Genomic DNA, 26,349 nt, shown 5'->3' with positions numbered 1-26,349 from the left:
GTCACGTGTTGATTGATTTCATTAGGAGGAACTTTGTGAACAAAGATATTAGCGTTATAACGCAACTTTTTTCAAACAAGATGTGATTTTCTTTTTTACATTTTACTTTTAAAAAGTATCATAGTCACGTAGAGATAATGGCAAAGCTTGCTCAAATATATCGCAAAACTGACACTGATCCTACTACATTCATTAACATCATGTGAAGGTACGAATTAAAACAGCTTAGACAACGTAACAGAGCCGAAAAAGCTAATAAGCATAATACTTGAAATATATGGAATAATATCGCAACAGCCATAAAATTTGAGAAATTTCTTGCACCTTCTTCTTCTTCACAGTGGCTCTGAAATCCCACTTGGCGGCTTTCTTCTTGTTTATGCCCTGTCTACGCGCAACCTGATCATGGAGTTTCTTGCTGTCGTCAGCGCATAGACTGTTCTTGTAAAACATTTCTGGCAAAGATAATTTACTTGTCTCTTCGTTTGTCATAGTTTGTAAAAAAAAATTCTATCCTATTGGGTTGAACACAATTAAGGAAATACCCTGCTCTCACTGAGGGGAATGTTTTGTTCCGATTCTATATCTAACTTCATCATTTGTTCTAAAGAAGTTTTTCACAGATCTAACACTTCTTCCGAAGTATCGCAGCGGTTTTGGCGTGAGTAAAGAATTCAATTCAATTTATTGGTTCAACTGTAATGACATCTTCTATTTCAAGACCGTCATTTTCAATCCCAATACCCGGTGCGTTCCTAGGTCTTACGAGATCTGCAATACACGTGTCGAAGCCCATGTTATGTGTAAATTCATTGCAGAATATTCCAGTGGAGTTGAACATTCTAAAGACTTTTTTCCATTGTTCAAGCTCTGGGTATAGTTCAATGACCCTCCCTGTGGTGAGGTGGTTGTTCTTACTCCAGTGAGGTCGTGCTTTGTATTTATAGTACAGTTTGTCCTCAATGGTCTTGTGATACTCCTCAATGCCAAATGCACCCGGTAAAAATGGAACCTGAGAAGTGGAAGAAGTCGAATATTATTTTGAGGAAAGCAGTGCGGCCGAGTGGTTACGAAAGCAGGGGAATGGGGATGGGGTTGTGGGCGTGAGTCTGGATCCCCCCGCCCCCCTATCAAGTATCTGAACCCGCCTCCGGTGATGAACAGTTAGCACTGTAAAATATAAATGAAGCAATAAAACATATGCGCTCTTCCACTTGATCGTTGTTTACCTCAATATAACAAGCGTGGTCGTGTTGTCCTCCTTGCGGACATCTCCCGTTGGCTGGACTTAGATACAAATCGTCTGTCTTTACTATTCGCACGTAAATGGGTAGCAAAGAGTACTGGGAAAACTTATCGGCGTACTGATTGGCTGTTTCAATGACGTCACCTAAAGCCTCGTCCAACTGGGACAGCGGAAGACAAAATTCAGCTGTGCGCACGCTGAAAGGGCGAGATACAAACGGCGTTTAATATCAAGATGGTGGTCGTGTCCCAATTAAATTTACCTGATCCTCTCTTACGGCTCTTTGGTATTTTAATGATCTTTTCACATTGCAACTGTAAATTTCTCTCATGGTTATGTATAAATACTAACGTCAAAAATATATGCAGCCGGATTATATTTACAACCCAGCACTTAACGCCTCATAGAGGAACGAAAATAACTGTCGTAGATAGGTGAACATCTGCTAAAAATTTAGTTGTACCTCGTTTATCCAAATCAGCCTGAACAAAATCGTCATCATGCTCATTTTACTCGCTGGATTGCCCTTTAGTTTATAACAGTCCCCGTTAATACTCCGTTAGTGACGACGTACTGATTTCCCCCTTCGCTCCTCCAATTCCCTATTCTCTTTTTACCAGTGTTAAATAATAACTGATCCCTATCTGCTCTTAAGATATAGAAACGATCATTTCAAGTTAACTGTGGAAAAAATAGCCTAAAAAAAACTTCGACAAAACTTGAAGCTGTACCTAATTGATAACAGCTCACCTGCGATGCCCATTTCTCTTTTTGAATTTCATCCACAAGTCCACATATGTTTTATTTCATATAATTCTATTAATTGTCTATGTCAGTTCTATAAACATAATCTTAACACTCACTGCATGTTTCCCTTGGTGAATTGTAGCACATTGTACCATTTCTGCACGTAGGAATGCTCGCGAGAGAACTGCGAAACACCACAGTTTGTGATATCTGGTATTCTAGTTGGGCAACACGAAGCGCATGTCTGAAGACATGACGCTATACAGTCTGTTTGCACGCATTCCACATCTACGCATCCTCTACCGCCTTTACAACACCACCAAGAACAGCAGGCGCAGCATGTGGATCGGCGGGATGTTCTCTTCCCTTTTAGGTAGGCTGCATACAAGAATCTGCATTTAAAAAAAAGGTATATTAGGTAAATTCAATTTTGCTTCTACAGCTATAAATCCGAGGCAATAACGCACTAGCATAGATAGAGCGGCCCTCATTGCACGCAACGATTTGCAACTTTCTGCATTGTTCTGTTTCAAAACTGTTTATTTACTTATTGTAGAAAGGTTGGATGTAAATTAAACTACAAGGTAAGACCTTTTCCATGACAAATTAAAAACTGAGCAAAGGTGCTTTTTAACGTTTTTCTAGATCCTATGAAAACATTGTTACTGGTAATTTCGATATTTGTCAACTGCGGTATGAATTCTGTAAACCTTAGAGTATACAAAAAAACTAATTCATTAAATTTCAATATCTATCACCTGTGTGGGTGGGTGTGGGAGGACTTTGGGGGGATCACATGATTTTCAGGCCGAACTGAGGGGGGGAGGAGGATCAGTCGCCACCAACATGTTATTATCGGGGGAGTATAGAAAATAGACTGCTAAATACCTGCCAGCGTACATGTGTGGGGGAGGGGGCAGAGGGGAAATCATTAGATTATTACAGACCTTTTGTGGGGGGATCTGGTAAATTGTATCATGACGCAACCAAAATCTTCCAAATCCCCTACACATCCCCCCCAACCAGGTGACAAATAATGACCGAACTCTTACAAGACCGTTCTCTCTTTTATTTTAGGTACCTTTTACGCGCTGGATATGGATTCACAAAAAACGAGAAAAACTCTCCTTCCGCTCTATTGGTGAACATGGGTTCAAATTTCTGTTTTACGCGGAATTTCTCTTTCCCGGGCCATGGAATTTTCACCTCAGTGCGCTCTTCTTCGATCTTGTATACGGAAATACAGCGGTATGTAATAGAGTAAATAATTCCCATCGAACCCAGGCTCACAGCTACCGCTCTGAACACCTCGGTGCTTTTCAACTCAACGGGGGCACCCCCGAACTGCGCATGTTTGATCTTTTCCTGACACTGGTCAAAAGTCTCTTCTCCATGACTCAGCCTCACTTGGATGCCGGTTGAGATAATGAGGTGAAAACCGACGACTGAAGTAGACTGGGGAGAGTGAAATATAATTTTTTGTCAGCTGTGTGACAAGAACAAAGCTGCCCACAAAAAACCCGAAAAAAAGTTATAAGGTTGCCGTTGGTAAGACGAACGCTAAAAATTTTGTCAAGAAGGTCACGTAATTTGACTGAGGGTACACCATGTAGCTCTGAAAAGGTTACCGGTAGTGATGACAAGACCCTTGGCAGACAATCACGCAGCTTCGTGTAGGGCGTCTGTTTATTCTTTATAATCCTGTAAATTCGTCTCTATTTTTCTTTTATCATTCTGTGTAATTTCATTCGTGGGTAACTGATTTTCCTTAGAAAATATTTTGCGACCTATGTAATCTTCTTTGAGAACACTGATTAAATATTAGAGTTTTAATGCTCGAAATTTGAAAATGTTGAGTCTTGAAACTTCAACCGTTAATCAAGACACTCTTGAGGAGAAATTTAAATCAACCATAGCTGACAATAATTAGTTACGGAAGCCCAGTCCATTATAAAAAGAGAGACCAAGAAGGCTAGCATCAATCTTATCTGTTATCCTGAGAGAGGCTAATACATGATTCAAATATTATAATAATAATAATTATTATTATTGTTATTATCATTGTTATTATTATTATTATTATTATTTTGTAGAAGGCGGTTTAAAAAAATTCATTTTCAATCCCGGATTGGTAAAAGTTTGTGTTTGAAAACTGGTACAAGAATAAAAATAGAGAAGGCGAAATCTGTAATAATAAATTCTTTCTAGACGTGATACATACCATGGTGCCGGTAAAGTAACCCGAGCCATGAGTTGATGTACAGGCCACCCCAGCCACTGTCTGACCAGCGTAATTTCCCATCATGGGTAGCGCCAGCCCGTAGACCTTGTCTAGCTTTTCCACAAAGCGATGCACTTGCATTCCTCCTTCCACCTCAATATCTACAAACTCCTGCTTCAAATTGTCTTTTCTGTTGGCAGGTTTTGGTGTTAAAATCCTGTTCAAGTTTGTCATGTCAATCAAAATGTCACGTGTACTGGTCAAACGCGACCATGAGGACCCAGTCCCCACAGCTCGCACACGGTAACCGTAGTTACTAGCAAAGCGACAAATAGCGGCCAGCTGTCCTGGTGTATCAAGGCCTGTGTGATTTACGGATATAAAAAAGTTAACGATATTAAATTTTATCCAAGAACTTCAGTTCGAAGGACAATCTTTGCTAATTAATGTTATTTAGAAAACTACACGCATATCTACGTGTACTCAGGTAATCCTGAAGGCAAGATCTAGACAAATTCCTCAAACAGTTTCAACACCTCTTTCCAGTGAAAACCTCGTATGGATGAGCATGCGAAAGGCATGTAAACAGAGTCATCCTTTCTAATGGTTCTGTTTACAAACTTTTCATCTAGTTCTTGAGGCCTACACTGATCGGTACCCGAACGCGAATTTCACTTCCCCCCTCCCCCCCCCCCCGCAGAGAAGTTTTAAAATTTCCTCTCTGTCAGCCTTGTGTCCAGACTTCCAACTACTTCTTCTCAGCACAAACTGAGAGTGACAATTACCTTTTTTCTTAAATACCAGTTCTGGATACATTAGCCCGTGTATTTCAGCACCAAGGTCTCCGTAGCTATTCCAATTTCGAGCAACAAGTGTTAAATACTGAAATTTTTGGTTACAATTTTGCAGCAGAATGAAATTTGTTTAGTTTCTTAGCTACTCTCTACAGGTTTATGAAAAGCAATCCTCAACATTAATATTGTGATATTAACATATCATTCCATTTCACATTGATGTGTGATGATACTTTTTACCTATTGCCAGTTCACTCGCTATTTCTCTGTCTGTATTGATGTCCGCTAGTGACTTCGGAAACTTTCGGATCACACCCTTCTCAGGCTTAATGATGTCAATCAAAGGTTGCACAGTCTCCAAACCATCGTAATTGTACCAGACTCGCCGAGTGGTGTACGAACACGACCGAATGCACGGGAAGAAACACTGGTTGTATTGACGAGTGGCGTAACAGCAATCAATAGAGTTTCCCATGATGAAGATATTGGACTATTAGAAAGTAGAACAAGTCAAAAAAAGAATAATGATCAACTTTTATGAAGCAGAAGAACAATTGATAATATTAAGATGTAGCCAAGCCTAAAAAGCAGAGCTGCAAGGGGGTTATTACTGTGCAGCCCTTTACCTCATTAAAACCAATCACTGGCTATCAAAGAATTTATTCATGGGAAACCAGGAAGGAGCATTAATCATGTAGATAGGGGCATGGAGTCAAGGGCCTTTCAGTGGTGGGGGCTTTCCTTTCTTCATTTAAGAAATGAGACGGTCATCTTCTTATGAAAGTTCCGTGGATAATGAGAGTGATTGATGAAGACTGGCTAGATAATTTGAGCAAATAGCCTGTACGTAGAGGGTTAAAAGCGGGAAATTTTTAAATTATTGGCGGAAAGCGTCCTCAGTGATCAGATCGACTGGATCAAAGTTAAAACTGTGAACATTGACAGAGCGATGTTGGAATTTTCTCGGTCTGAAGCGGAGACAAAAAAAAATTTCATTGCCTCGATTCAAGCCTTCTGCGCGCCATTTATTTCTTATTGAGTGCATAGAGAGATAAATCTGTACTCAAGCCAAGATGCCTATCTAGCAACAGCCTATTCTTGTTTCTGTAGCGTGAAGTGATAAGAAGTATTGCAATTCTCCCCTGGCTGGAATGCTAGTCCGTGACATCCCCCCCCCTCCCCAACTCCCTGTTCAGCATTTCTTCGGGTTTTTCTTTTTTCTATCAGTTCACAGGTACCCGTTTAAACTCCTAAATGGAGCGGGGCACTGTGAGGATAAAGTGTCTTGCACAAGAACAGAATACAACATGTGCCGGAGAAATTTTAGTGCGAACTCTGCAGTGGTAAATGGATGCTTCGTCTCTGTCTCGATATGATCTTTTGCATGGTCGGATCGAGAAGGTTCCTTTTGTTTCACAAAAAAAAGAGAAAAAAGAAAAGAAATTCACCATTATCTGCGCGATTTACTGAAGGGACACAACACTCAGATGATCAGCTGGTAGCTGAATCAGTTATATTCCGATTGTGCAGCTCGTGAACGATCGTGTGGGTAGATGGAGTGTCTACGTGTTCGTATCGATTCGTCACCTCAACTCCGGGCATTACGTATGTGGGCATCGTTGTGTTCCGAATGCGAACTTATACAGATTTCTTTTTGGGATTCTGTTCTCACAACACGGCGAATTTTGATGATTTCATAGTTTTTATGTATTTTTTTTTCAGAAGACGGCTAAAAAATATACAAAACTTTAAAAAACGCACTTGCTGAGCTCATAGGCCATTAACTCTTTTGTTTTACCGAGTCATCGTTACCGTCGCCGTCGTGGATTAGAGACCTTTAACAAATCGGCAACGGAGACGAAGCAAAACAAAAGATATAATGAGCAGAGCAATAGCAGAACAATAGCAACGGAATGCAGAGTTAGGGAAACTAAGGCCTCTAGAAGAGAGAGAATCATGATCATAGCCGTAAACCACGCACTAAGTTCGAATTAAATATCAGTCGAGATGTAGCCTTTAAGCTAGCACTTCCTGTTGCAGTTGTTTTTTCGTTGAGTCTGCGGAAAAAAAACGGCGTCGCGCGAATAAAGAAAGTGCAAGGGTCTGCCTTCTCTTTTCGTGTTAACGGAGGTTTGCTTTTCTTTTGAGGGAAAAAAATAGAACAAATAATCAATTACCCTCATTCATCGTTTTCGCATAAATCTACTGCGTTCACATTGCCGCAATTTGCCACTTTAAAATAATAATAATCTCTTTTAAAAGTTCAACTTGAGCTACTAGGCTAGTTTACACTGCAAGCACATTTTTAACTCCTTTCTTTTTTTTTCTGTAGTTTATTGTTACAATAGTTTCCCTTGAGCTACACGGCTAGATCTCGCTACCATAACAATTCGACGCGATGTTGAGTGAAAAGGCAACATCGTGAGCCACGACGCTTATAGGTTACATTATTTTGAGATGGGGAATTTTAAGTGTTATTTCAATTTTAAGTGCCTTCATTCAAAACAAGAGAAGTTTCTAGTGATGACCGAATGCCCTAGCTGTCGTAAAAATACGTGAGTTGCCTCATACTGAATAAACAAACTCAGTCACTGTGATTGCATAAGTTGAAATACCTGCGTTGTTTAAGAAGTGATCATATTTTAAATCAGTCAGGAGAGATTTATTTGGAAAGAAATGTAGCTGTGATTTCCACTTTTGAGAGCAATTGTTAAACCATCCCAGGCATGTCAGAAGTATCTATCGATGTCTGACAAAATAAATTAGGACGGATAGTTTTGTGTTTGACTTTCTTTAAGTTTAGAGACTGCGTGAGAGTTTGTATGGCAAGGGATTAGATTGTCATAATCTTAAACACAATATTGACTTGTGCTCCGCTGAAGCCGAGAATTTCAATATCCTCTCTACCGAAAAGATGATTTTTCGAAACAAAACTTACCTCACTCAAGTAAGAATGAAAGTATTGTTCTCGAGAGCATCTTAACAACCGTCAGCCAACTGATCAGGAAAGTTTTCATACATGTGAGTGCCCTCGATTGTTTTCACTTTGTAAACAATTTGCAGCTTTTAGGTGTCAATGTCTTGGCTTCGTATTTACGTAAGAGATTACGTTAACCTCTGGTCGTGTGCAAATTGGTTACTCGACAACGTGTCAATAAAAGACAAAACATCCAGCCTTGAGGAATTAACAAACTGACTCTCGTTCCAGTTTTCAAACACTGTTTATTTTAATAATCAGTAAGAAGATATTGTAGGTAATATTTTCTGAAATTACACCGCGTTTTCTTTGCCAATGGACCATAACAGATTACACACCTGACACAAAAGAATATATTTGCCACAGGATTGTATTTTGAATGTACAATTAGTCAACACGATGAATTTAGAAGCGTTAGCTATCGAATAATATTGAGAAGGTTTTAAACATTACTCACAGAGGAATCCATATTTTAAAACCACCTTTATAAAGAAAGAATCAAATAATGAATTAGTTGAGAAGTAAAGTTATTAAAGCTGATAGTGAAGTATAATTGTTTGGATAAGTGAACTATTTAAGTGATCACCAATTTTTCATCTGACTTCCTCTCCGCGAGGCATGAAATTAGTGCCCATCACTTTCATGGACATTGGCTCTTTCCAGGACAATATGCGCTTCTTGATCGACCGTTCTTTCTAACTTTAAGCAGTTTCTACCGCGAATATTTCTTCTTGTCACGCGGCTGGAATTTCAAGATCAACGAGTGTTATCGACGACGCTGAACAATATAGAAACCATGAATAAATGGTCTTAGGTATTACTGCTTTTTTTCTCAGAAACTTTACAGATTTCTAGTTTAAGCAATCCTCTTTGAAAGTGATGGTATATTGTAAAGTGGCACCCGAGTTTATAGAGCAGTACCCAAAAATTTCATTTTAATCTCGTATTGCACTACGTGTTGATATCTCTGACCATGTTCAAGCCATTTGCATTAATCTCAGACATACCTCAATCGTCTCTTGACGTCATTTAATGACTGAGTAACATTAGCTTGCTAATAAGTGGTTGACTTAAAAATTAAAACAAGACATATCAGAAATATCATATGATCATCACATTATGGTGAGCCTGGGAGAGAAATCAACTGCCCTTAGCAAAACAACCCAGATGCGTAACTATAGCGCGTGAGTGCATCAAAAAAATAATTTTGACAATTTTTGAAATGAAAAAAAATATACTCGAGACACTCTGAAGTAGGACCCTCCCCTCCCCTGTTAAGGAATTCTGCTAGCAGTCCTTTGTCGAAAAAAAAAGCGAACAAGTCGTCAACACTTAATATATTTTGAGCTTTAAGGAAAGGAAATCAGTTGCTTTTCGGACGCCATCAAGAAAAGAAAAATATCCTTTTCAATTAGTATTTAAAGCATGAAATGTCACAGACATCTAACGTGAACTATATTGAGTAACATTAAGGATGAAAATGCAATAAAGTGATATTCTCCTAATTATTTTTTTTCCGTTGATTCATGGAGTTGTAACTTTTTTTTGTTGATTTGGTGTTTTTGATACTTTGAGACAACATTCGATGCTCACCAAAATATTGAAACCCGCGCCATAAATCGGTGGTGGGGAATAGATGGTTTTCAGGGGGAACGGAGGAAGGATCAGTCGTCGCTAACAAAGTATATAAGTGGACTTAACAAAATTGGTTGCCAATTTACTGCAAATGAGTGGGTTTTCTTAAAATATCTTGCCACTGATGAGATGATTGCTGACAATCTAACGAAGCCTTTCCCTAAGCACCGCTTCAAGAAACTAATCTACAGGTCGTAAAGCTACGTTTTAATTATCTAATTTAGATGGACCTACATACAAACATAATACACTTTGAAGGAAAGTGGCAAAAAATTATTTCTACCCGATCGCCTCTACAATTTTGTTGCCACCTCTATGTTGCCATCCTTTATCAAGCTTTTATTTATTTTAAGCGTGAAATTCAATTATAAAGAAGAGAAACTCAACATTTAATACGTATACGTGCGAAGCATTTCAGCCATTTGCTAATGGTCACGGGGTAATGTAGACTACAGTCTCGATCTTTCAGTCTAATTCTCGAGTATATGATCCATTCCTTTCATCATTTATCTATTTCCTCTCTCCTTAGAAGTCATAAGCTCGCGTTGTTTCCATTAGATAACGATATTCTTCGTCCTCTTTTGAGAATCCCGCCATAACCCTATCAAGCCGCTGAAACAGGTCATACTCTCTTTTCTCTAATTTCCGAAGATGAGAGTTAGCAACATCCTCTTGGAATCGAACTTTCTTCCTTTTTTTAACTTTGCAGTGTTCGTCATGGCTCATTCTTCCCAGTGTTTTCAAGAATTTGCTAATTCCATCGAAAAATGATTTTCCTTTTGAGTATTTCGGCTGTTTTTCTCCTGGTTCTTGACCTGTTTTTCCCCTCAAAGCTTTGATGGCCTCACTGATTTGGTCAAAGTTGATTTTTGAACTCTTCGTGGAATCAAGGGTAATGCTTCTATCTACTGCTTTTTTCTCTTCCATGTTTGATGCTTGGACGACTTTCAGTTGTCTCAGTCTAATGCTGACAGCATCGAAAAATGCGTTCCGTTCTTTTGAGCCTTTGCAACGAACCTCATCAACAAGTTCGTGCAACTTACTTTCGTTCGCGGTATCCTTTGCATCCAGAAGTGCATCGTTTATTACGCCAATAAAAAAGTTCATGCAGATAATTGTTAGAGTGAAAAGAATAGCAAAGACGAATATCTTAGCGTATGTGCTGTTTACCTCTGCTAATTCACTGATTGGTCTGGCTTTTACTCTTCCAAGAGTCAGTTCGAGTTGGAAATAAGCTGCTTTCAGCACTGAGGAGTAGCGCTCAGATCCAGTGCCAAACATCAATACACCGACGTGAAGAAATGCCACGAAGAGAATCAATAGGACAATGCTAAAGGATGAAAGAGATTGTGCAGATATCGTCAATGCTTTGGAGAATACAGCAACATGTTTATTGAAGCGAATGACTCGCAAGAGTTTTGCAGTGACGATAAACATCAGGATTCCAAGTACAACATTTTCTGCTTCATGCCAAATGATAGCTTTTTTGAAACTTATATTTGCATAACTGTTTTCTTTTAACCTTGCCCATGTTGAAGAGACTATGATTTGTCGTTTTATGTACAAAACCACGGCCAACACGGAGAAAACAATCTGGGACATCTCCACCCAATTCCACACGGACTGGAAATACCGGGAACGGTGATTGTAAAGCTTGAAGAATTCTCTTCCCAAAAACAGCAGAACGGATACAGCGTATAGTAAAATGCAAATCAAATAGAACTGATATGAAGCTGTGTTTGTATGATCAAGAGAAAGAATGTCAGTTTGTACCAAAGCTTCTTTGAGTCCTGATGCCTCAACTTCGTAAAAGTATGTGGCAACACCTAAAATATTCACCGACGGGTTAAACACGGAAAACTGTGCGAGAACCGCCCGGGTTTGCCTGTCAAGCCAACCGTTGTTTTGCAAAGTGGTTACGGCTTTGAACCCCGTATGGTTCTTGTACCCGAGGTCTGCTACAAATCCTCCTCCACGATAAAATGAGAACTGTCCCCACTCTGACCCGCTATCACTTTCTTCCGCATCTTGATATCGCCATGGCTTCGGGCAAAGTCGAAATAAATCTTCGTCTCTTGTAGAGTTGTCGACAAACCTCCAGCCCGGTTCATAGAAAGCGGTCTTGTCTTCGTTTGTTTCCGAATATCCTTCGTAACATTCCTGGAAAGTTGTCTTCATGTATTTTAACACGTTGCATGGTGCTGTAAGTTTAATAAAAAAAGGGACATTTATTAGAAAGTTTGTTTTGGAACTAATTCAATCTACAGGTATAGCACATCTCTCATATTCTTTATCGTATAGGAAAATTTATTTAAAAACCGGATATTCACTTGTGTCCTTTATTTTTTTTAAAAGGTGTATAGACTAATACAAAATAAAATAGAATATAAAAATCTTGACAACGTATGCTTAACGCTTTGACTGAAAAAAAAAATTGTATTTTCTAGGCGTCTCCTTTAGGGTGAGTTAGACTTAAAAGCAAATAAAAGAAAGGACTTACTCGATTTCACTCTCAGTTGCCTTAATCGAGCCATCCCGACGAGAAGAGAGCGTTTATTACCAATGTACATTGTTTTTTTCTCCTCCTGACCGTTGTACCATCTACCGGAAAACACTCCAGGAATGAAAACTTCCCGCAGCCAGCTCCAGTACTTCCTGTCATCTGCTATCTGAGTTCAATAAAAATTAATACGTTACTTAGAATTTGTGACTACGTCACCTTTTGTATTGCTTATTATGGATATGATGCTTAAAAACAGACTAAATAAAAAAAAAATCAAGAACGGGAGATGTGTTGGTCGGATTTCACGGACTTGGATGGAGGCATGACTCGCTGGTGGATCAGGAACATTTAGAAACAGGTAAGGGAGCCAAGCCATTATGATGCAAAGTCTAACAAGAATTGATACAGATTCTAACCAAAATTCGAACTGTGATAATAACAGTTGTTCTATACACAACCCACGGACTTGAAAAGTAGCAATAATTCCTGATGAAGAAAAGATTTGTTTACGCTTTAGAGGATACGTTTATGTCGTGAAAATAGATTTCAAATAGGGTTTGGCAATCCAGAATCAATCGTTGGGAAATTTCAGTCTTTTAATGAATTCTCCAAACACAATAAATGTTACTCACATTGTTAAAATTGGGCAGTCCATCTCGAATTGATCTGGTCATTAGGTAGCGATGGTCATTTCTGTTTCCATAGCACACTACCATTAACAAGAAAACGAAAACCAAGTAGATACCCAGCTCTGTGAAGTAACGTGACAGGTTCTGTTTCTTGGCCTGGCGTTTCCTCATCTTTTCTACTTCCGATAATTTCAACGTCCACAGCCTTTGTTTTGAGCGACCACTTTCAACTTGATTAGAGTCTTCACATGCAGGTACCGTTAATCTCTTCGCCTTCATCTTGATAATGGCCGCCAAAACTACAGCTGTAAAGAACACTTTAACTGGTTCCGTGATTGTGACATCTTGAGCAAAGGAGATAAGCATTGAGGACAGCCACTGCTCACTGACACTCTTTTCCCAAATCAGGCTGTAGACGATTGTAAACGTAGCAGAAATAGCACAAGAACCGAAAAACAAGAACCAGGCGATACTTTTGATTAGATTAGCTTTATAGCAAGGACTGTTGTTACTCGAGGACTTTTTGGATGCTTTTTTAAATAAAAGCACTATTAGTATGTTTATTGGTGCCACAATGAGCGCACTTTCAATACCAGTAACTACTTGTCTCCACGAGAATTTCAGCGGTCCAACTTGAATAGGTTGTTCATATTTTCCTTGGAGCTCATAAAACATTGCGTTTGCAAACATGGATGTCAAAAGCACTGAAAGGCAGCAAGAAACCCGCTGTACTCTTGAAAAGTGACTTCTCTTTGGTTTGGCAGCAACTGACACCCAGATATGTAGCTCCGTAAGCCCTCTCCGCCAGCGTCTTGCAACCTCACTGGCAAAGTCCATTTGAGATACCGTTGCTAGAAACATTCGCTCGATACGCCCGTCTCCGCGCTCAAGAGAAAACCACTGACTAACCATAAATTTCCAAGACTGATTGGATTGTACGTCCCGAATGAAAATTTCCTCTAAAAACCACGAAGGACTGTCACCAAAGTTGTTATGACCAATCTTCACTTCTCGAATCACACCAAGAGATTTGTTAACATACAGTACAAACATGGCCGAGTTACCACGAGAGAAGAACACGTCAATTGAACCAGTCTCTTCTTGGCTGAGCTGAAGAATGCCACTCGTTCCATCAGAACCGTAAATCTCCATAGCAACTTGAGCTGTTGTGCCTGAGTATATCCAGACCCCTGTAGTTATTACTATCTCGTATCCATATGTACTCTCTGGAGAGGATGGCAAATGGACTGGTAAAACGTTCTTAAGAAAAATGATAATACCATTAATGAATCGGTGATTTACTTTTTTTTTACTTTTTCCCTTACTTAAAGAAAAAAAATATACATATTGTTGATATTAAAAAACTTGGAAACCTTAAATGATCTCTGTGATTTCTTCCGATTTTGCTGATCACTTTTTTTGAGGATACTTAGAAAAATATGAATTCTGCAAGTTTTCACAGCGTATTAAGTTCTACATAATACAAAATATGTTCAAAACTTACATTTTTAGAGTCTTCTATGTCTGTCTTCCTGACGATAACAAGCACAATCACGTAACTTAAGAAAACCAACGCCACCGCCAAAATAACTGTGATATTTCCAGATTCTGGCAACTTTTGAATCTGCACTTGAACCTTGTCGAAGTCGATAGGATTCGGTTTAACCAAAAGACTTCCCCCGAAGGATGTCAGGTGATCGCAGCTGCAGTTAATAAATCTGTCCAATGCTCCTAAAATCTGGAATTGTCCAGAGAGAAAATCACTGTTTCGGTTTTCAGTGCTAATGATGCGTCTTGTCCATTCAAAGGTGTTCAAAGGTCGTGATTAGCTATAAGAATAATTTTATTTTTTACGATGGAAGACTACACACGGGCTCGACAAAGTTTTGTCTTCTAGATTTTCAGATGCCAAATAAGCGAAGATAATCACAATGGAGCACTCATTTTTCCACAATTACGTGAACCCACGAATTCTCTGAAAAGTGTCTGAACTAATTCCACATCATAAAAATTATTCGATAATGTTAACACTTTACACCGACTCACCCGACAGCCTTTTGTTACCCACATCTCAACTTTCGCTGACCAGTATACACAGCTACCGAAGGTCACCCTCAGAGTATAGTTCTGATCGGTTTTGGAATCATAAGCTGGTGTCACAGATGCAGTTTTACTCATGAGTAGGGTAGGTGGGGGATCTTTGACTTCGACGCAAGAGCGCTTTTGCCGTCTAGCTGTAAAACACGATTTTTTCTTTCTCGTGTGTGGGGTGGTCGTGGTGGCATTATAGTTTTTTACGCCTAAAAAGTATTTTCCAGGATGCCTGGCCAATGTTGCTATTGGGGTAGGTGGGTTCGACGAGCATTCTGGTTGTCTCTCCTTTTTTTCATGCGCACTTGCAGTCCAAACACACTGTCCATTTTGAGAGATTGTGGCATTGAGATCGTAGTTTCGAGTCGTTGGCCGTTCACCAAATCGCAAGTAAACAAACAGATGTACAGTTGGCTCTTGGGGTTTGACTTCTACCTGTATCAGAGTGTTTTCGTACTTGACAGTTATCTCGTGGAAACGTAAATCGTCATCCGTCGTGAAGTACCATAGCTCCTTGGGCATTGTCCGAGGTTTTGATGGAATAACGATAACAATGTCGTCTGGTAGACTTGACACTTCCAAGAGCTCGCTTTTATTGTCCTTTAAGTCCAGAAATAGAACCTCAGAGTCGACTCGCTCCTTGGTGCTGTCCCAGGTGTAGGGGTTGAATGACATTGATAGCATCTGCAATAAGAATAAATCAAAACTTTTTGTTGACTTTAAGGAATTGAGGATTAAGAGACATGATAATTATCGCTAACTGACCATTATTATGGAAGCCAAACGAGAAAAGGAGTTCAGGATGGCTAACAAAGACTGTACCTTCGAATGCTTTTGCTCTTGGGTTATCAGACTTTCCGAAGTCACTGATATGCTCACGGCTAAATCGATTTTGATATGCGCTCGTTCCTTATTTTGATGTAATCCCCTACCTGGGTGTCGACAAAACTTGTTGTGTTTCTTCCTGTGACGGACCATGGTGGTAAAATGAAGCTGCCACTTCCGCCCTTTATCTGCAGCCCTGCAAGTTTATTCGGGCTATGTCGCCCTAATGTCATCTTCAGGTAACCGGTGGAGATCGATATCATGTTTTCATCCGAGACTCTCAGGGCTAACAATGCGTCTGCAACTTTTCCAAGCACTTTAAGGGCAGTATTAACAGATCTTTCACCCTGTTAAATGAAAGAAAACATTACAAACAAGTAAGATTAACAAAAAGAAGCAAAGCTAGACTAAAAAAAAGGGCTTAGTAAAGACAATGAAAATTTTTTAGAGGCAATGGTAAGGTTTGCGACGACCTACTGTTTATAAGGGGTAAAAATAACGAAAAGAAGCGAAGCTAAACTAACAAAAAGAGCTTACCAACGACAATGAAAATTTTTTTCAGGCACTTGTAAGGTTTGCGACGACCTATTGTAAGTAGCGATAGTGGCAACTTTATTACATAATTTGACAGAAGCATCAGCCTAGCAGGCGATGTGTCAATTAAAAATGAGGGAAGCCGACTCAAGTGCAGCTTGAAGTTTCATATGTAACTAGGTTTCACTGTTGGACTATACCAGCTAACAAAATACCTGCTCTTGGAAGCCTAAGGTGGAATCTATTGACGCCATCTCTGCAGATATCTTTAGCACACTTTGAAGACACCAACCTAAGTTTTCGGCCGATCGAGTGACTAACGACAAATCAGCAACGTCTTTCAACTGGACGGTAGACCATAGGAAGTTCGTTTGCGAGTCGACAGCCGATAACGACAGTTCCTGAAAGTGCATTATGTAAAAACATGGGATTATTCTTTTTAGGATTAGCTGCTCAGCACAGTACATTTCTATTTCTAGGAGTCGAGGGTTAGAGAGGTATCGTCACTTTTAAACCGAGTTTGTTCAGGTAAAGGAATTTGAAAACGCGCTTAAACTTCTTTTTTTGAAACATTTTTAGGTTTTGTTTGATAAACTAAACCAAGACAACCATAACAGCGCTACGGAACTCTGGCTTATGAAAAAAGCAGTAAAAGATTTACATCATTATGTCAATTAAGGAAATTTTATATTCCTTCACATGTGTCTCATTGTTCTCGATGAACGATCGATCTAATTTTACTTACCAATAGCCCGGGAGAGACCTTTTCCAAGACGTGAAGAGCAGAACCAATCACGAAGGAGCTTTGAAGCAGGTCTGCAGTGTTGTTTACCTTCACTGACGCAATATTTCTGATTATGAAGTCTATAACCTTGAAATGTAATAAGGTTAATCGAATATATTAATGCAAGAACCTTCTAACATGCGACTATACGTCAGCACGGGTACACAAATATTCACGACTACACAAATACTAGAATGCAAGAGTACACTTCCACACAAAAACATGAGTGCACGAATACACGAATGGATGAGTTCATATAAATGCTATGTATTATTTGTACTCTACTCAGTACAGTTGGATGATAAAAGTCATTAGCACCACAAAACATGAAGACACGAATGCGCAAATACGTGGATACGCAGAGACATCATTATGCAACTACGCGAATAGCGCGTCCAAGAAGTATGAAAGCATTTGTAAATGCATTTACCTTGATTTTCTCCTCAAAATTCATCCTGGTTTCTAGTGTAACAAGAACAGAGTTTGCTAATTGTGCCGCTTTTCCCAAGTCTCCTTTTCTGATGACTTCCTGGAACAAACTATCATTTGGCATCAGAAAGCTTTTGATTTTATCTAGTCTTACACTCTGGGAAGGTCTAACCTATGGAAAGAGCATCAGTCACTATTTATCAAGTTGCATATTTAGAAAAATTTGCCCTTTAACCTCCGATGGGCAGCTGTCAAAAAAAAGACAAAATTATGTCAAAAAAAATTTCCCACCTACATCGATATTAGAGTACCTACCGACTAAACTTACCTGTGCTGTTAGATTAACAGGAGAGGCAGAAATTCCGAAGTTATCAGTCACAACAACGTTGAGTCTTATGTTATAGTTTTCTGCATTGTTCCCAGGCGGTATCCCAAGAGTAACTATGGAGTTGTTGACGCCATGATATAACACAGTGTACATACCGTTCTTTAGTCTATATTGAAAACGGTAGGACAGAGGGGTGCTGTCACTTGTCCAGTTGACACAACTCAGAGTAAAGTATGATTCCAAGGAGATGCCGCTTGACGGAGTGATCGAGCATGTCCCCCTTGTGGGCGGTAACGCAGTGGAAATGTCATAAGCTGACATCGCCCGTAAACCGTCGGTAGTTGTGATAAATAATGCCAAGCGGTACTTATTTCCAGCAGCAAGGGAACCTCCATTTATAACAATGTTGCTTGCATTTAGTGGTGTACTTGTAATGAGTTCTAAATCATATTTTCTTTGCCAAGCAGTGGACGCGTTTCCCTCATATCGCTGGTAGAGTATCCACTCATAAGAAGAAATTTGGAAGCACTGTAATCCCTGGCATTCTGAACTGACGCTAAGACGTACTGAGGGGCTGATTTTAGGCAGACAATTAATGAAACATCTAGAATGAAGGAAAGAATGGTGATTACATAATGAGATTGTCGATCAATGCGGCGTAACAAGGGTCTTGCGTGTTGAGAACAATGGTGGTCATAGTAACCGCAACAGAAACTAACGCAAAACACAGCGTCACGAGGCCTTTATGAAAGGTCGTCCGAAACAAATAACAAGAGAAACAACGGCTATGGCAAAAGCAACAGCAACAACAACCACAACAACTGAAGCAGTAACGACAATAAGAAAATAGGAAAATAAATCGGGATTTCAGTCGCAAGAAAAATAACAAACAACAGCAGCAGTAGCATCAACAAGACGCTAAATTTCTTACCTTTGATCGATTTTAGGGGGATCTCCTTTCGACAAGTGGATGACTTGATAAACGCTAGCATTGCGATAGTCTTTGGTCACAACCAGTCTAACTATGCAGATATCACCAAGAGACATAGCCCCTGTATCCAAGGAAATTTGCACGCCAGATGCTCTTCCATTATATTGCAAAGCTGACTCGTTCACCTCTGTAAAGAAATCTCTCTTTGTTTCCAGCACAAACGAGTAATTCCCTGTGATCTTACCATAATGCCAAGTAAAGTTCATTCCCGATTGATCATCATGTGCAGCTTCAGGGTCGTATGAAGGTGAGCCATCCAACGTGATGTTTTCTTGGAGTCCTCGAATCACCTCAGCGCCGCCGGAAATGGCTGCTACAAGGTCCTGAGTCTTACCTAAAAGCCGTTGCAACAAAAGCAAAAGTTTGACACTTTCTAAACTTAGGTTACTGTTAATCAAAATGGTTCTGCTTTGTCATCAGTGTGCTTCGGCAAAGCTGTAGTAGCCAGTAAAAGACATTTTCAGATTGCTTTTCGGGTTAAGTTTCTAACATGGAACCATTGTAATATTACCTCAAGAAATACCCCCTACTCAAAATACTAAAGAGTTTCTCTTGTATACCCGTTTATGTTCCGTTATGAAACAGCTACAATAGCGTTTGTCAAAAACACGAATTAGACTATTGGATACTGTTCTTCCCACACTTTTAAGACAAAACCTTCGCTCCAGAAAAGGGTGGCATGAAAAAGGCGCTGTAAGAAAAGAAGAACGACGAAAAGTTTATTTTCAGGTGTGCTTAAAATGTATCATAGTGCTTAACACTCCAAAAAAGCTGAAAAGATACCATGTGAAATTGGAAAGAGCCTAACTTTTAGAAAATAAGCAACCTTCAGTTGTTGATGACGATAATGAAGTCGGTGATGGTAAAACTGTCATTGTTGTCGATACTGTCCATGTTGATGATCCTGTGTATGTTGGTGATGCTGTCCATGTTGGTGATGCTGTGTAGGTTGGTAATACTGTCCATGTTGGTGATGATACTGTTAATGATTCTTCTGATGACGAAAGGATGAAAAGAGCAAAAAGAAATATTAACATTTATCTAATTAGTTTGAAAAGCCTCCTCTCTTCTCTGAAGACAATACCATACAGGTTTTTAATATGAATTTGAGGCAATTAAAATGAAGGTTAATAACGACTAATTAGTATTGTTAAGGGATGGCGCACATATTGTTCGAAGTAAAAGAAATAAAACAACAAGGTCAACAAGGCTTGGTTAATGCCTTGACTAACTTTCACAAAAGAAGGCTGAGAGCCAAAGAAAGAGGGCTAACTACGAACTCGTAAGAACAAACAGGTAAATGGGCAACTGCTCAAAGGAAAGCACTCGACGAACATTGCAAAAAACAGTGATAAAATAGCCCAATGAAGAAATGCGATTTCTGACTTCAGAGAGCCTATTTATACACTTGCAAATGAAAGAGATGGAATACAGTGTGTTCTCTGACTCTTCAAAAGCTAGCTTTTACAACAGTGGAAGTAACAAAAGTAAAGCATAAGACGCATAGAGCGTAGACACACTTTAAAATGTAGGCTTTTAGCCAAAGATAGGGAGATAAATAAAAAATTCCTAAAAAAAATTCTCAAACTATCAACTTTCTGAGAGTCAAGTCAGCGTGCTATCAAAGTGTCTCAAACTTATCCCAACATCCGTAACAAACGAATGTAAAATTAGGCAACAACTCTCGCCATCGGTTCAAACTTGTATTGCCCATGAGAGCTACTTGGAAAGTGTCAAAAGCACCACTTGAAGAGGTTACTGTAACTAAGCCAAAATATAATTTGTCACGCAATAAGGTCACGGCTCTGAAAGAGTTGAAAAACAATTCTGCTTTAAACCTCAAAAAAATGGACAAAGGTACAACAACAGTCATCTTGAGTAAGTGTTGCCAAAGTGCAACTCGACAGCAGAGTAGTAGAGCACCAGCAAGTCTATCTGAGGTTTTTAGACAATACAGACGATAGACCACAAAATACATGTGTCAGTTCAGACAATTTAGATTGTTTCTCGTGAAGTAATGCGATATAGTTTTTTTTTAAAAGTTATGCTCTTTTTCTGTAAAAAAAAAAAAAAACTGAAAGCATTAGGTACGCAAAGTGTCCCATCTCAACCCAACCAAAATAATAACTCTTGCATGCCACGCATGCCTATGTTTATCTTTTTGGTAAGCAGAACATCAATTAAATTCCAACTCAGTATTGACTATTTGTTTAATAAGGAAATGTATCACGCCCTCTGGTGACCAATGAGAACTGAGATAACCCTTACTAACCTCGCTATAGCGTAATGGTTGCTAAGTCAATCGAGATGTCTGCCATATTCGAATTAGATGCAGGATGGTCAGTTTATTATGTTCACTGCACAAATTGTATCGCATTGAAATTAGCCCCTACAGCTTTCCAAACGATCGGATATTAAAATAGAATACAATTAACACAGAAGTGATTCCCCTATGCGAAGAACAATTAAGTCTGCATGTCTTTTTAATTAGTTTCATAAAGTGATAATTGGCATGTATCTTAACCGACATGAGTCCTTAGCTCTTCACAAAAGATAACACACCTCACATCATCATTCACTGTTATCTAACAAAACAATTGGACTGATGATTCTTTGTAATTGGTATTTACCGCCATTTTTTTCAATCGAAAGGATAAACTAACTACATGAAAATAACCGATAACTTAAAGTTTCATGACTGTTGTTACTCGCAAGAGTGATAGTAATAGAACCACCTGTATAACTTTCCTCTGCTCACTAGCTAAGCCGTTAAAAATTAAACATGTATATCGTGTAAACGTTCATTGAGATTGTTTTAAAACATATTTTCATTCATGCAAATGCAATCATTCACTTGATCCTGACTATCAGAGGGTTTATATAAATCCTTTCGTGAGTATCACAAAGGATAGAAAAGAATGTTTTTATTACGCCTAAGCGTTTCTGGTGTCTTTTAGTTTACTCAAAATAATGTTATAACACAGACAAACAAAAAAACAAAACAAAACAACAACAAAAACAAAAAAACGACCTACCCATGGAAATCTCACAAATATAAGTTTGTCCCCAAATTCTACCACCACTGCCAAAAACGCCCCGTTCGCCATGACTGGACCGCTTGTACATGAAAGCTGCATCGTTTTCACCACTTGGCTCCCCTTTTTCCCATTTACAAATAGTCAGCGGTCTTCCACTCACCCAGGTCCAATTCCCGGCGTTTTTTGTTAAACCAATACTCCACATATGTATAGAGCTACTGCATGTAGCTTTTCGCCTTTGAATCTCGTCATTGATGAAAGTCCATTCCTCTTCGGTTTCAATTGAAACTAGGTCCTTTCCTTGGCTTCGGCAAGTTTCTCTGTTCCAGAGCCAGGATAATCCTTTTACCGAAAATATATACCAAGAGTTTTTAAAAGTTATATTTGGGCATTCTACGAAATGATAAAGAGGAAAAGCAAAAGACTAATTATAATAATGATGATAACCAAAGTGATAATTATAAACATAATTATGATAATTTATGGTAACATAAAAAGATTATAATCACAATCTCAATAAACAAGAAAAATAAATGAAATAGAAAACGTGACTTATTCTCTATAAAATTCCCATTTTTGTTACATCTGCAGTTTATGTTTGATCAGTGTCGATGGATACAATACATCTTTCTTCACTAAGGCGTCCACCATCTCTGACCTGCTTTTCAAAATTAGTTAACTTCGCATCAGCTAGGATCATTTGTGAGTTCATGTAATTTTGGTAGTTGAGTTTTTAAATATTAATCAGTTCCTAGTTATGCTGACACCTTCCCCACCCCTCCCCCTATTCTTCTTCCCCCATTCGAACAGACTCAAAAAACTATATTGAATGTAAATACAAGTTCTCGTATATGTACAACTGGAGATACACAGGTTTTTTTTGAAGCTTGCATGTGCTTTTTTCTAAAGCACTCTCCATTGACAGATGTCTGATTGTGACAGATACTCGTAAAAAATAATTTTTCGAAGTTTGTTTGGAAACCTTTTAAATCACCTTTTTCGTTACACAAATAAAAATATTGCAGCGAAGCCTCCCGTTAATTTGCATCAACTCAATCTGTTTCAACTACCATTTACAAAAACCATTTAAAAAAACTGTTCAGTTCATGAAGGATCTTGCTGTAATAACAGCCCTAACTCATTTGGGTTCTCTAGAAAACATTTTCGTCAAGTTTCAGAAAAAATAAGGCTGTTATTCACCAGCCTAGGGTCGGTCTGTTTTGGGAAAAACTGTGCACTCCGTCTTAAGTACTGGTGCGCAAGACTTTGAGCACAGTCTTACCCGGTGAATAACATATTTATCACTGACTTGTAAAAGAGACACACAAACACACACTCGTGCACGCCGCACAAAACAAAAATAGTTCAGTGAGTTATGTTCCAAACAATATAATACACTCTCTGACCCTAGTGAACACGCCTTGTAACTTGTGGTGAAGAGAAATTCCTTTGGCTAGATTATCCCAATCGCAGCTCGCTCAACAAAAGTGGTGAAAAGTACAATTTCGATCGCGGTTTTCCAGCTGCAGGCGATGCAAAAAAGGAAAATTCTAAAGTGATAACTTTTTTTTGAAACGTGTTCAGGAAATTTTCATGGGCATTATCTTCAACTACTAGCACAATATTTTAACTTTTAGGAGGCAAGAGCAATTTTCATGACACAAGTGCAAGACTGTAATGTTTCAGCACATAATGTACTTTATGGTTGGAATTTGATCTTACCTCCGTGCATCTCGCAAATGTAGGCATTTTTTTCATCACCCCGAGAGATACCATTAAAGAGGCCTCCATTCTTGGATATTTCCGCCCATGTGTCTTCACCATCTGGCTCAGAATCTCGCCATTTCGAAATATTCATTTGTTCTCCAGTCTTCCAGACCCAAACCCCGTCTTTATTCTCTAAACCAATGTGCCACGCACTAGTATTCCAAGTACGACGCTTTTGAATCTCATAATTGATAAAATTCCATTCTTCTTCAGTCTCGATGGAAACTAAGTAACCTCCCAGGGTGGAGCAGACAACGCTGTTGAAAAACCAATTTCTTCCGCTTTTCGAAAATGTGTAAGAGGAGTTTTTGAAACAGGTTGGTTGGCACTCTATGAGAAAAAAATAAACGAATACATAAAGGAACGAAAAAACGTATATTGATGATAACAATAGTGATAACAATAATGATGGAGACGAGAAAATGGTTTTTATATTTCTAATTTAAAGTAAGAAACGATGGGTATCAAAGCAATCTACATCACTGAAGCAAAGGTTAGAGTTCAGTTACGTAAATGTAAGTCCATTTAACATTTACGTAACTTAACTGCCTCACCTGTTTTTGGAAATTTCATCAACAAATGAAAGATGACTGTAGAAAAGAAAATGAGCAAATGAATTGAGTATTATCTCAAGAATAATATTTGAAACAAATGAAAAAGTTTATTAGATTTGGAGTTAGAGAGTGCTAATGCATTTTATTTGCTACATGCCCTATAACATCAACCCATGACTTTTATTACCTTCCCTAGAGAGCTGACGGAGAAATTATGAAAAAATGCAGCATCCCTGCAATTTACCAACCAGCTGAACAAAACCTGTTGCATGTGGAAAACATTTTTAAGAATACGGTACACCTTCGCGAATTTCCTTTAAATTTTTAAACGGGCCATTCGGAGTGCAACCAAACTATAAACCAATGAAAAGTTTGTAAAATGTGCTATCCGGAGGAAAAAAATATTTTTTTTGCTCAATTTTAAAACGGACGACGTTCCTTTAAGCGAATTAATCGGGTATCAAATCTGACCGCTCAATAATCACTCCTGTACAATTTGAATCTTGAGGGGTTGGTCTCCAAAATGGAGTGAGGATTTTTCCATATTCTCGGGCGTTACTAAGCTATGGATCTGCAGACCGCGGAACCTCCGGAACCCATATATTTTTTTGTACAAGAAGAGCAATGAGATAAGTATAAAGTTGCTTTCGGGTACAAACAAGAATAATTGAAAAGAGAAATATATTCCAACGACGAGTAGTGGGCAGTCACCTACCCTGAGTCTTAATAATCGAACAATAATTTTAAACCTCTAACGGTTTGAGTTCCGCGATATTTAAAAAGACGCCTCATGCCATGGCTCTCAGTAAACCTTTAGGCTGGAATTCATTGTACATGACCCTGAAATGGGGAACACGAGGCGTAAAGTAACATCATCGCCCGTGATGCTCGTAGAATTTCTAAGGTAATCTATTAAACATGACTGGATAGAGGACTTTGTTAAAAGCTCAATCTCAGAATCTTTTATTTCAGCATAGATCGAAAAAGAATCTCCATGTGGCTTTAAGGAGTTCCATTGCTGAATTTTAAATTTTTTTTATTTCTTAAGAGTTGTTTCAATAATGTTTCTGTAAGTGCACGTCATTTTAAATCTTCATCTTCATCGAGAAAAATACAGCCGCCGAAAGTTGACTCATAGGTCTAGGCGACCTATTGTTTTGTTTAGCACTCAATTAATGAGAAAGGGGAAAAACTTAAGAGGCCAGGATAGCTATGGCAAGACTCAGGTTTATTCAGAAAATTTCATGTCGTTTATTTAGAAACAAAACCCTTGAACTAGAATATTGAGGAAAGACGAGCTCAGCAATTTGTGCCATTTTTGATAATCGGTGTTGTTAAAAACCGGCGTTTGAGCGATTAAGCGATTTTGGCTCAGAAAAAAAAAAAATTGCTATATTTGAAAAAAACATGGTGGTTTCGATTACATTGCAATGTTCGAAAGAAATCTATTCTTCGACCCGAAACGTATCAGACCTTTTATAGAGAGACTGCGTCGTAAGTTGGATCGCCTATCTAAGCTCGTCGAACGTTCAGCAGCCATCTGAAGCATAGAAAGAGGAGACGTGTTTTCCTTTTGACATCTTGTCATAGTGGCGTAAAACGATAGCAGCTAAGCTGTTGTGTTCCTGTTATCCTGATTATGGCTGCCAAAGCTGTTGTGCAGACAACCATAACGCAAACAACATGACCACCGCATGAATGTCTCGCCTGTGCTACTTGCATTCTGATTACTTGGCACTGTATGGAATCTAAAAGGCGTCAGGAATCCAATTTACAAGAGATCCTTCTCTAATTGTAAACTGAGAGTTTAATGCGAACATCTTTAGCATCTGGTTTGTTTTGTTTTGATTAAGAGTGCCAAATAACCAGCACCTTACATTTTTCTCGGTTTGGTTTGGCCGAATTTCAAAGGATGTAACAAAATCGATGTAAATGTTTCGCAAAAGGAAAATCAAAATACAATAAAGGTGGTACTAACCCAGCGCACAACTTTTTAAAAAAAGTTTTGCACACTTTTTCGGATTCAGTTGTACTCATCACGCAATTCATCAAGCACATGATACTATAATAGGTTATTGTTATTGATAGCTGTCTTTACACTTATACGAATGTGTTATTCTGGCTGATTATTTTCCAATTATTTGGCATTGCGTAGAAAATAAAAAATATCGAGAAACTAATAATAATGATGATAATAAAAAGATCCCCAAGTTTTGCTTTAATGATTAACAAATAGTTTAGAAATGATATGTGTAG

At 38.7% G+C, this 26,349-nt stretch overlaps 3 protein-coding genes across 3 annotated transcripts; all 3 read right to left on the bottom strand.

Moving 5' to 3' along the window:
• Positions 1 to 83: 83 nt before the first annotated feature.
• Positions 84 to 8,225, bottom strand: LOC113666610 (uncharacterized). The gene is made up of 7 exons (XM_089187854.1): positions 7,947 to 8,225; positions 5,249 to 5,498; positions 4,215 to 4,576; positions 3,075 to 3,448; positions 2,110 to 2,385; positions 1,230 to 1,443; positions 84 to 1,012 (listed from the first exon to the last, which is right to left on the bottom strand). The coding sequence occupies exons 2-7, from the start codon at positions 5,481 to 5,483 to the stop codon at positions 680 to 682; spliced, it is 1,794 nt and encodes a 597-aa protein (XP_089043980.1). The 5' UTR covers positions 5,484 to 5,498; positions 7,947 to 8,225; the 3' UTR covers positions 84 to 679.
• Positions 8,226 to 9,617: 1,392 nt separating this feature from the next.
• LOC149052232 (polycystin-2-like protein 2) lies at positions 9,618 to 13,442 on the bottom strand. The gene is made up of 3 exons (XM_089208134.1): positions 12,756 to 13,442; positions 12,121 to 12,289; positions 9,618 to 11,821 (listed from the first exon to the last, which is right to left on the bottom strand). Exons 1-3 carry the CDS (start codon positions 13,440 to 13,442, stop codon positions 10,146 to 10,148), a joined length of 2,532 nt encoding a protein of 843 aa, XP_089064260.1. The 3' UTR covers positions 9,618 to 10,145.
• Positions 13,443 to 13,447: 5 nt separating this feature from the next.
• LOC149052231 (sperm receptor for egg jelly-like) lies at positions 13,448 to 23,504 on the bottom strand. The gene is made up of 12 exons (XM_089180452.1): positions 23,495 to 23,504; positions 21,770 to 22,165; positions 18,675 to 19,068; positions 17,744 to 18,347; positions 17,417 to 17,587; positions 16,948 to 17,073; positions 16,418 to 16,603; positions 15,776 to 16,015; positions 14,799 to 15,527; positions 14,257 to 14,490; positions 13,662 to 14,012; positions 13,448 to 13,456 (listed from the first exon to the last, which is right to left on the bottom strand). The coding sequence occupies exons 1-12, from the start codon at positions 23,502 to 23,504 to the stop codon at positions 13,448 to 13,450; spliced, it is 3,450 nt and encodes a 1,149-aa protein (XP_089036578.1).
• Positions 23,505 to 26,349: the final 2,845 nt, after the last annotated feature.

The sequence above is a fragment of the Pocillopora damicornis genome, chromosome 1 (genome assembly GCF_964200805.1).
Source record: "Pocillopora damicornis chromosome 1, jaPocDami1.2, whole genome shotgun sequence".
Taxonomy (NCBI): Eukaryota; Metazoa; Cnidaria; class Anthozoa; order Scleractinia; family Pocilloporidae; genus Pocillopora; species Pocillopora damicornis.
This window is presented reverse-complemented; position numbering and strand designations above follow the sequence as displayed.